The sequence below is a fragment of the Leguminivora glycinivorella genome, chromosome Z (genome assembly GCF_023078275.1).
Source record: "Leguminivora glycinivorella isolate SPB_JAAS2020 chromosome Z, LegGlyc_1.1, whole genome shotgun sequence".
NCBI classification, from domain to species: domain Eukaryota; kingdom Metazoa; phylum Arthropoda; class Insecta; order Lepidoptera; family Tortricidae; genus Leguminivora; species Leguminivora glycinivorella.
In genome coordinates, this window is record NC_062998.1 from 45,853,435 (window position 1) to 45,865,621 (window position 12,187).

Below are 12,187 nucleotides of genomic sequence, written 5' to 3' on the forward strand. Positions count from 1 at the left end.
CTCGCTCGCACGCTCGCTCGGCCGTATATACCCACTTGGCCGAAAATGCTCATTTTCCCGCCTCTGATGTAATGTACTATTCCTTGCATGCCAACATTGCCAACTTTCTCAACGAGGGGTTCGGCTTTGGCTGACACCATTCCAACATCTTCATTCCATTTCTAAGATTCACTATAGCCTCGTCCTTTCTGCCATATACAGATTGAGCCATTGAAATACCAAATTATTGAATAAATAGGGTAGATTTTCATTTGTATCGCGATTTAGGTAAAACATAAAAAATAGGTATTTTTTGCCTGCTTTTAATTTATAAGAATTTAAGTTTCAAAAAATGGATTACGTCCTTTATAAATTACATTGGGCAGGACGTGGATAGTGTTACTAACCGGCATCGGAACAAGTAGCTGTAAGATAAGCTCGGAACTAATGATCCCATTCATTTTCTCGATGTTTATGTTGTAGTGGTATAAGTATAAGTATTGCATGCATGTGTCTAGTTTGGTATTAATAAAGCGTTTGAACTATCAACACGTCTTTACACTTACTACTTAGGTACTTTAGTCTTACCTACCGGCATATTCTTAGCCTTTAAGAACAATCACTGTACAATTATGTTTTTATTAATAAATTATTTGTATTGTATTTGTATATGTAGAGAGTCTAGGAATTGATGATGTTAATAACAATGTCTTACCTATTATCTCCTTGTTTCCAGGACTGTACGGCGTGCTGTTCAGGCGCAACAAGGAGGCGGCCTTCTCCAACTTCAGGCTGTGGGAGAGCGCCGGGTTCGTGGTGGCGTATGCCTACTCCACGCACCTCTGCGCGCGCATGAAGCTCTACGTCATGATGGTCGTGCTGCTCATCGGCTTCTGCGGGTACATCGTCGTCGAGATCCTGCACAAGAGAAAGGTAAACATATATAGACCGCTTTCGGATGTAAAAAGCGGCCGGCAGCCATTACCACATTGGGTGGATGATATTATTCAGAGGATTGCGGGGTTACTTCTGGGTTAGCCAAATTGATTAGGTACCCGTTCAGAACTATTTGTAATCCGTATTTAACTATAACACTGTTAAAAATATTAGTTAAGTAACTTTCATTATAGTTAGTAGTTCTTTGAATTGAACAGCTAAGTGAATTTGTAATTCGAACCTGTTGGTTATAACCATATACTGTATAAGTAATAGATAAATAAATATTATATTAGAATTTTTTTATTAGGTATTAATTTATTGGTCCACGCAGTCACTAGTATTTGTACGCTGTATGTGATGGCAATTGTGTAGTCTGGTGTCTGTCAGGCAGTTTAGTAAATATTATTATTTAGTAGGTCGATTCTTGTTCTAGTAGTTTAACAAAATTGTTTGTTTGCAGGCTCGTCGCCTGAAGGCAATCGCCGAGGACCCGGCCGTGGCCGCCGAGGCCGCCAAGCAGCCTCCCGAAGAGGACGACGAGAAGGACGAAATCGACGACGAGATCGTCATCACGCACCTGTGAGCGCCCCGAGAAACCCATCAAGCCCTGGGGAACATATCTGTCCACACATCGAATGCAGGGGGCGGCTAAATTTTTAAACATCGCGCCGAGGGGCGCGAATACTCGACCTTCCGGTTTAAAAGAAAATTTAAAAGCCATCTTTAAGCTTCTTGCCGCCTCCGAGGATCAAAAACGGGCGACTTGGTTTTTAAATCACCTCCGGTAGAAAATAAACGTGTGACGACATATGCCCAAGGTTACTTTTATGGACAAATTTACTTCTCAAGGCAAAAATGGACAGTTTCAAGGTGCTAATCGACACGGACCAAAAGGACTCCACACAAATTTTTACAAATATTAGGTTTAACCGTAGGGTGGTACAATTGACTATCTGAGACATGGATACTCAACATGCATCCTCATTCCGTTTTATTGCCTTCATTTGACGAATAGTTTTGGAGACTTTCATCTTATATACTATACAGTGAAATCATTAGGCACTAAAAATTAGTTTAATGGAATGGCCCTAATAATTAAACTGCGAGTGCCATGCCCGGCAAGTAATAGAATTTATAGTAAGAAGGAATATGATTTTTCTATATTTTATACAAAACTAGGAATTTTATATACACAGTCCGATTATTTGGTCCGTCAGTTAAGGACGAGCTGTATTTAAACTCGAATTTATTTAGAATTATTTATATTTCCAATAGATGAATGTTGATGAGTATTAAAAAGTACAAATTTTCTTCATTCCGGATTCGACGGAATCGGAAACATCACAAGTGCCAGCGCAAGCATTTACAATACCACCACAGGGGTCATGTCTACTTATTGTTGAGTTGTACACGACTATCACTCCAGTGAGCCTCCGGCTCCTGGAATATGTTGTCAAAAATTACTCTCAAAATAATTATAGAACGGCTCGAACCATTTGTTTATTAGAAAAATATAAAAATTCTGTTATCGACTATGTAATGCAGATTATAAATATTTGAGAGCAGCTGTTCAGTGGTCCGGCACAATGGGTTGCTGATTGCGAGCGAGCACAGCCAACTGTGTTGACAGTTCGTGCGTAATTGCGCGCTTTATTCTTCTGTTCCAATGACTGTGGTCTGTAATCGACTCTTTGACGTGTTTTGTAAGTAGGTAACGAAACAATAACAAGTGGGTGCGAGCTCGAAACACTTCCACCTGCAGGAAGTGACGAGCATCGCTTTCTTCTATTGTTGAGTATTATTTGTATTTTACTTGGATCATGCTCATATGAGGTGGCTTTACTCGTATTATATTAAATATGGATTATTTGACTTTATAATATATTATTTTATTTAAATTGTATCATTGATAATGTTACTTCTAAATACGAATGAAGCAATACGATAAAGACTGCTCAATTCGTTCCAATTAAAAAGCGATTTTATATTACATTATTGTTTCCACAATTATACTGTAATAATATATTATATTTCCAGATAAGGATTTAGAAGCGAAAGCATTGATTCCAATAATATACAATCTATAGCTCCATTAATGTAATGTTAAGTTATGTAGGTAAGATTGTTGATATTATTTTTAATTATTTTTGATAATATCGTGAGACAGGTTTTCGTGTACAGAAATATGTCAATCGTAGAAGACTCAGGCGGCGTTGTAAGAGCGGCTCGGGTCCTATTGTAGGTACTTAGATCAAATAAATTAATTATGTAATCCTTACAAGCATATAAATACTTAGGTAGGTACTTAAGTTTGTTCGTATGTTTTGTGAGCAACTTACAGCGCTCTATAGGACAATCCCTATGTTTTTGACCGAAGTAAAGAGCCTGTGCAAGTGTGCATGGAACCATAGGTTCCCATTTGTTGCTGAACTTTAATATACATCCCAAGTGCCTAAAAGGCCAATAAACAACACATATCAATACAAGAATGGTCACAATTTGAAACGAAATTTAAAAAATGTTAATAAATGTTACGTATGTATTATCTAAAAGTCAATGCAATAAGTAGTAGGTACTTGTTAGGCATGTGATATTTAAATGTTGAAATGTATTGTGACATTTGTGACCACTTACGATTTAGACGTCAATTGGCGAAATTGATCGAAGTTTGTAAGATTTATATAAATTGTCTTCTTGGCCTACACAGCTTTATATAATTTAATTTATAATAAAATTATATTATATAGTACGACGAGGTGTGTACCGATTGCTAGGGTAACTAAACCACGTGATAATTACAGTAAAATGTATAAATATAAGCATATTATTATTTTAATGTAAATTTAAATTAGAAATAGACTATAATATAAATAAAATTGCTCTATTTTTGAGATAACCATAATTATTTGTTTGATTAAATATTATGTTATATTATTAACGATGTGAATGAGTTTGTGATGAAAATAAACATAGAAATTGTTTGGTCTTTGCGTGTTTGTTATGTTATGACCTTTATCCTTCATACAAACTACAAAAAAGTATTATACATAAGTATATATAATATATATATAAGTTAACGTTTTATATAGTAAGGGCTGTTAAGAATTTCGGCGATTGCAGGAATACTAATTTCATGTTTATTCAAATACTAGCGTTAGAAAGAGACAAAAAGTAGGCTTCGCTTAGAAAGAGAGAAAAAGTAGCCTATGTCACTCTCCATCCCTTCAACTATCTCCACTAAAAAAATCACTTCAATTCGTCGCTCCGTTTTGCCGTGAAAGATGGACAAACAAAGAGACACACACACTTTCCCATTTATAATATTAGTATGGATTGGAAACACTACAGGATGTTTCAAATGTATGAAGCTGCTACCTTTTCCGGCCACTAAAAATTCTGGTGTCCACGCATTTGTAAAATGAGTACCGAAACGTACTAAAGAACTCTTTTTCACATTGCAGTAAAAATATAGGCCCTAGGATTTCCATTTTTTCTTGATTCAAGTTAAAATGGTAACCCCTTAAGCACTTACCAAAATTAACTTTCAAAAGCCCACAAAAAGTTTTTTTCGTGAGTACAATTTTTTTTTCACTTCACTCAACAAACTATTTAATCTATCTGATATTAAAATTTGATAAACGACGCACCAGACATCCTGTTTTCACGTTACGCTTTTCATGTAGCGTTCAAATCACTTATTATGTATGTAGGTACCTACTTAGTAAAGAAAGAGACGCTATAATATGAGACATATAGCATAGGTAGTTCAATAAGTAGCTTGTTATATGTGGAGAAGTTTACTGAAACGTCTCACTTTGTCACTTAGCATAAGGACGAAAATTTCTTGTACTTACGAGTAACTGGTCAAAAAGTCCTTACGGCTTACGTCAAGCGACAAATTGAGAAATTGCTGGAAAATGACACATGTAAAACGTAGGTACCTTGAGGAGATAAGGTTGAGATCTGTGTTGAAATATGCCAATCGTTTACGCCGTAGTGAAGAAAACGATAATCTCTTCCGCATTAGTGCGACAGATTGGACAGAAGCATTAGCGTATCGCATCCTTCGCTCCGGAATGTAATCGATTGGTATGTGGGCTAGGAGCTACTAAGTTAGGCACACACACGGGGCCTTTTAGTCAAATGTACAAGCGTTGTCGCTCTGTGGCAAACGATAAGCAATTAATTATGTAGCGCCATTATGGTTGAGCGGCAGAGAGAAAATATAGGTAAATAAACAAATAAATAAACCTTACACAGATCAACTTAGTCAAAAACTAAGCATTTAAGCAAAGTTTGTATACTATGGGTGCTAAGCGTCGATACACATACTTAAATAGATAAATACATCCATACTAATATTATAAATGGGAATGTGTGTGTGTCTGTTTGTTTGTCCGTCTTTCACGGCAAAACGGAGCGACGAATTGACGTGATTTTTTTAGTGGAGATAGTTGAAGGGATGGAGAGTGACATAGGCTACTTTTTCTCTCTTTCTAAGCGAAGCCGAGGGCAAAAGCTAGTACTTATATACATAGAAAACATCCATGACTCAGGAACAAATATCTATCCTCATCACACAAATAAATGCCCTTACCGGGATTCGAACCCAGGACCGCGGCTTAGCAGGCAGGGTCACTATCGACTGAGCCAGAGTGGTTCAAACAGACAAATTGACAACTTCCTCCTTTTTCCTGGTGTGTGGAGTGAGCAACTATTATACTTATATCTGTATGGTATAACACGCCACGCATGATGTTTTTATTTCAATTTAACTAGGTATTAGGTAACTGCAATATGTATGTGACTACATTTGCCGAGCTGAAACCAGAAGGCGTTGATAGTGGCAATCGCCTTGTCCAAATAGTGTAGCGTAGTATAGTGCACCTTCTTTTTGTAGAGCAACTAGCCTGAAGACTGAACAGTAATACAATTTTAAATAATAAATATTAGAAACACAGGAACACGATATACACACACTAAAAAATACAAAACTACCTATATATCAATCTATAATGGTGTAGACTCAAACTAAGTAGAAACACAGGCATTATGGTTGCTAGGTGACGATATATACACACGTGCCTAGAATACTACGCTCAATAGCCCGTTGGCAAAATATATACATAGAAATGCACAATATATACATAGAAAACATCCATGACTCGATATGGACTGACTATTTTTGTAGTATCGTTAGGGGTTTATTCATTATTGATGTTACTTGCGCAGTTTTTTAAGGCTGCTTTCAAAAAAACGTCGAAATAATGTAAAATTGATAGTTTTAGTCGGTGAAATACTACACTTTCCGTTATCCAATAGATTTATTTAATTCAAATTTTAGTTAGAGCATCTGATTATCTTGATTTTTGTAAGACTGGATTTTTGAAAACCAAGTCACTAAATTAATTATAATTTTTCTCTAATGCACGTTTAGAAAAACTCACGTATAGAGCTGAATTAGTCGATCTTATTTGTAAAATTTGGACAATTTTGATTACTTTAGTAATGGTGAATTTATAATTCGTATACCCTGTACTTCTCAGACTACATTTTTATTATAAGGTTTAAAAAAAGAGTAAACGAGGCTAAGACAAATTCAATTTTTTTCAGAAATTACATAAAATTAAGTGACAATTTCTTTGAAAATCTACATCACATCGAAATAATTTTTGTACTTAATTAATCTGCAACGTTTACTTAAATTGCTGTTATGCCTTAGTGATTATAAATTGCTATTATTTATTTTTGGCAATTTTTGAAAACGAGCCTTCACCGGTACAATTATTACCACTTTTGGACATTTTCTCATATTTTGTTAGACCAAGTAGAAAAAGTCCTATAATGTGATATATATTTGTAAACAACTCGCAAAGCCCTTTAATTTGATACCACACACGGTATAATCAAGCGCTCGGTTGCGATTTCACTGTTTTTCACAGTTAGTTTTAATAAGGCAAGTAAATTATATGTTATTATTCATTATATTTCAACGAACATAGCCGTACTCGATACACGATTTAATGAAATCGGCTCGATAGGAAAAAATTGCAAAGGTTGGTCTCGAATTTGTCATTAAACGGTTCTATCAGTTCAATTATTCACTTAGTGGTATTTAATTAAAATTACAATAACAAAAATATACCTATCTAAAACACTAACGAAACATGTTGCACAAATACATCTTTCTATTTTATTTTAATATTTTTTCGAACTTTTCGTACCTAGCCGCCATCTTTTAGTGACATCGCGCTCTTACTTACTCCCATACGAATAGACAGTGTACGCTAGCGTCAAGGCCATTGGGTGTTGTCAGCGTCTTAATAAATATTAGCTAGTTTTCGACTAGTAGTAAATAAATTGTCCATGTACTTACAATTTCCTTAGTTACCTACCTATTCACGCATAATGGAAATATTTATATGGTGTTTTTTAGAAATAAAATAAGAATTAAAAAAACTAACTATAATTATACCGAAGTTAACGAAATTCAATAAAAACACGGTGTACATACGTGAAACAATCCTACTGCGTGCCAATACCTACATGAAATTAATGTAATCATATGTCTAAATAGTTCCTACTGTAAAAAACTAGGTAAATACATGGTAAATACGTAATGTGCATAATATTTCCCATCAACTTTAACTTATGATGTGAACATCATGTGAAGTTGTGAACATCTTCAGTTTCGCGCACCAGTGACGTACAATAAGACTAATTAGGTTTCGACCTTCGACATAAACAAACAAACAAAACTATTTACATAATAATATTGTCTTCGGTTACCGCGATAGTTACTCATGAAATAAAACTATGGAAACGGATTAAGTGGACGGCGTGGCAATGGGGTCTCCGGTGTCTCCAGTAGTCGCCGACATCTTCATGGAGGACTTTGAGGAGAGAGCGCTCTCATTGGCTGCCGTCCAGCCGAAGATATTTAAAAGATACGTAGATGACACTTTTACAATACTTCCTAAATGTAATGTTTCAACATAGTTTCAACTTTCTTAGACCATTTAAATTCTATCCATAGTAAAATACAATTTACTATGGAGTTGAAAAAGACTGTTCTCTTCCCTTCTTGGATGTTCTCATTTTGAGGAATCCTGATAATAGCTTAGGTCGCACTGTGTATAGAAAACCTACTCATACTGATAGGTACTTAAATGGCAAATCCCACCACCATCCCAGTCAACTAGCTACTGTAGGCAAATATTTGTTTCAGAGAGCCCAAAGGATATGTGACGACCAGCATTTGGCCGCGGAGTTTCGACATGCCAGCAGGCGCTGTTGGCGAACGAGCTCAAGATACCGCGTGTCAAGCAGAAGGCCCGCTTGAAGATCCCTACAGTCGAGCGCCGGCCTGCTATTCTGCCTTTTGTTAGAGGGGTCACGGATAGGATCAGCCACATCTTGAAACGGGCTTCTATTAAAACCTATTTCAAACCTATGAAAAAGATGTCCCAATTCCTGAGGCCTATAAAATGTCAAACTCCTCTACAAAATGCGGGAATGTACAGGCTAGACTGTGAGTGCGGCCTGTCATATGTGGGACAGACGAAACGAAGTATTTCCACACGGGTGAAGGAACACATAGCGGATGTCAAGCACCGTCGGCAAAGGTCTGCAGTCTCTGAACATGTCATGGATAAAGTCAATCATGCTATAAAGTTTGACAAGCCTCTGGTTCTTGCTAAGGAGAAGCGATATATACCCAGAATGTTGCGAGAGGCCATTGAGATCAAGAAATATCCAAACTTTAATAGAAAAGATGGCTTTACTTTACCACCGGCTTGGGATCCAGTAGTACATCTGATAATGGAACAAGCACGACGAAGGCTGTGAGGCATTTGTGTTGTATGGTGTTGGACATTTGCAGTTTGTTTTTTGTCAATTTTGTGTAGATTAATTGGTTAATTATTTTTTAACATAGTAATGGTAATATTGTCTTCGGTTACCGCGATAGTTACTCATGAAATAAAACTATGTAAACGGATTAAATCGCGTATAATGAATCTAAAATACATCCCGACGTTTCGAACTCTTTACAGCGTTCGTGGTCAACGGGTGACTGAGTAAAAATTACAATGTGCAAAAGCTACCCACATAGAAGAAATATTAACGAACCATGACCACAAATAATATAGATTTCTAAGGCAGGTTCACACACTATTCACCGGCTTGGGATCCAGTAGTACATCTGATAATGGAACAAGCACGACGAAGGCTGTGAGGCATTTGTGTTGTATGGTGTTGGACATTTGCAGTTTGTTCTTTGTCAAATTTGTGTAGATTAAAAAAATTGGTTAATTTTTTTTTTTTTTTTTTTACATAGTAATGGTAAATTTTTTGAATATTGTATAACTAGCTTTATTAATAGTGTGTGAACCTGCCTTAGCAATCTATATTATTTGTGGTCATGGTTCGTTAATATTTCTTCTATGTGGGTAGCTTTTACACATTGTAATTTTTCCTCAGTCACCCGTTGACCACGAACGCTGTAAAGAGTTCGAAACGTCGGGATGTATTTTAAATTCATTATACGCTATTTAATCCGCTTACATAGTTTTATTTCATAGTAATGGTAAATTTTTTGAATATTGTATAACTAACTTTATTAATAGTGTGTGAACCTGCCTTAGAAATCTATATTATTTGTGGTCATGGTTCGTTAATATTTCTTGTATGTGAGTAGCTTTTGCACATTGTAATTTTTCCTCAGTCACCCGTTGACCACGAAAGCTGTAAAGAGTTCGAAACGTCGGGATGAATTTTAAATTCATTAATTTCATTATACGCGATTTAATCCGTTTCCATAGTTTTATTTCATATTTACATAATATTATACACACAATTATAAATACCTGCAGTACAGGCAGCCCAATCACACAATTATTTACATCAATAACAAAGCACAAGATTCAAATAGAATGTACATTTAAATGTACATTTAAATGAATGAAATTCCATGAGAAAAAAAATCCAACCAAAAAACAAAAGACGCGTGACATGTACATATTTTTTCTGTCAGCGGCCAGTGCGCGCGGCGGCTGCAACATGCAGGTTTGCCATATTAAGACGATACGATGCAGGTCAATTCTCCATACAAACGTTCTCGACTATAGGTATTTCCTCCCTGGTTTTTGAAGATAGAGCAATGATTTTTTTCAACACAGATTACTATCATTTTTATCTGTGTCGGACCGTTTTGATTTTTTTGCTATTTTTATTTTAAAAGACGCTAGAGCCAATAAAAATTTTCTAAAAACGGCCTTTTTCAATATGGCTCAAATAAAGGTGTGATACTCAGGATCGGTAACAATTAGCCAAAAAATCGAAACGGTCCGACACAGATTATTTCATTGTTATTCAGATTCTCAAATTTCGTTCCGTTTAAATAAGTTTTGAAGGAGGAAACAGTCGAGAGCGGAACCTCGATTTTAAAGATGTTTTGCAATATCTTTTAACTGAGTTTTTTTCGATAAATCTAGTTAATAACACTAGTATATTTAACTGAAATTCCCAAATTGAAAGGGGGACTCCTTTCCATTTTAGCATTTTCGCTCCCGTAGCGTCTTAAGACGATACGGTAGGGGTCAATTCTCCATACAAACGCTCTCGACTATTTCCTCCCTGGTTTTTGAAGATAGAGCAATGATTTTTTCAACACAGATTGTTATTATTTTTATCTGTGTCGGACCATTTAGATTTTTTTTATATTCTGCTTTTTAAAGACTCTAGAGCCAATCAAAAATTTCCAAAAACGGCCTTTTTCATTGTGGCGCAAAAAAAGGTGTGATACTTAATGGTAACAATTAACCAAAAAAGCTAAACAGTCCGACATAGATTATTTCATTGTTATTCAGATTCTCAAATTTCGTTCCGATTGATTAAGTTTTGAAGGAGGAAAGAGTCGAGAGCGGAACCTCGATTTTTTTGAAATATCTTTTGACTGAGTTGTTCTTAATGGACAATTTTTTTTCGATACATCTAGTTAATAACACTTGTATATTTAACTTAAATTCCCAAGTTGAAAGGGGGGCTCCTTTCCATTTTAGCATTTTCGCTACCGTATCCTCTTAAAACCGAAACGTTTTTCATGCGGTTTTACTACAGCAAATCTTGGTTTCGGTACATCGGTACATTATTAAGGATTGGTGTAAATTCTTTGATATTAAGTATTGAATAAATATGAACACAATCCCCTATGATTTAATTAAATCATTTTAATCAATCATTGTTGCTGAGAATTCCCAATCAATATTTAGGCAGTGCGCAAATTTAATAATAGTTATTTGTTATACAAGGAGGCAAAGTTGTATTTTAACGCCGAGTGTGGAATTGAAAAACGAGCAAGTGAAAGGATTCTATAGTTGAACCACGAGCGGAGCGAGTGGTTCGAGAATAGAATCCTGAACTTGCGAGTTTTTTAACACACGAGAAGTAAAATACATTTGCACCTGAGTGTAACACAAAACTTTTCCCCTCACTATAGCGAGGAAACTACAACGCAAAAATGCGTTTATCACTGCTTCCAGTAGTTCCACAGGTGGTAAATCATCTTTATTACTAGATTCACCTACTTTTATCAATTTTAAAGCAGTTAATTTGACTTTATTCAAGGTCAAATTACTTTACCCACTAGTGGATAAAATGCGTTTTTACCCGCTGGTATTAAAGGACAAAACACGTGTTTCCGAGCTAGTGAGGGGAAAACACTTTTTTGTAGTCTGCAATAGGTAATTGTAGTCTATCACAGATGTCATATATACCATAGATCAAGCAAACGTATCTACTTAGCGTGTCAAATGAACTCAGTGAAATCCACTGAGTTGTCCGTCTTTAATCGCAGCTTGCAGCTTTCGGGCGTCAATTTTTGTAAGTTGAAGTCAATCAAAACATAAAAAATGCCTCGTTACGTGATATTCAATTGCAACAACACAAAAATTATGAACAATCAAGAGCCTGAGACATATTTAAAATTACAGGCAAGAAACAACTTCAGTACAAAATTTGACACGCTCGGCCCCTATACAAATAGATGAACTTGTTTCTTCTATATAAATATAGTTCTGTGTAGTCTATGCATAAAGGATCACTGTAAACACATACGGCCTAATGTAGAATACCATGTACCTACCTATAATGGACGGTGATGCCATTATGGACAAAAAAATACAAATGTTTAAAACTATTTCCTAAAATTCGTTTCTATAAAAACTGACTGCATTATACTCAGAGCATTAAATACTTTTTCTTTAATCTG

The 12,187-nt window shown here is 35.7% G+C and overlaps 1 protein-coding gene across 4 annotated transcripts in view; it reads left to right on the forward strand.

Annotated features, from left to right (window-relative positions):
• The window catches only part of LOC125240832 (UNC93-like protein), a 134,467-nt gene extending 130,564 nt beyond the window's left edge, over positions 1-3,903 (forward strand). For all 4 annotated transcript variants that reach the window (XM_048148967.1, XM_048148965.1, XM_048148966.1 and 1 more), the window contains 2 exons: positions 716-912; positions 1,379-3,903. In XM_048148967.1, coding sequence (XP_048004924.1) covers positions 716-912; positions 1,379-1,501 — 320 coding nt within the window. In that variant the 3' untranslated portion in view covers positions 1,502-3,903. The remainder of the gene's footprint in view (positions 1-715; positions 913-1,378) is intronic.
• Positions 3,904-12,187: the final 8,284 nt, after the last annotated feature.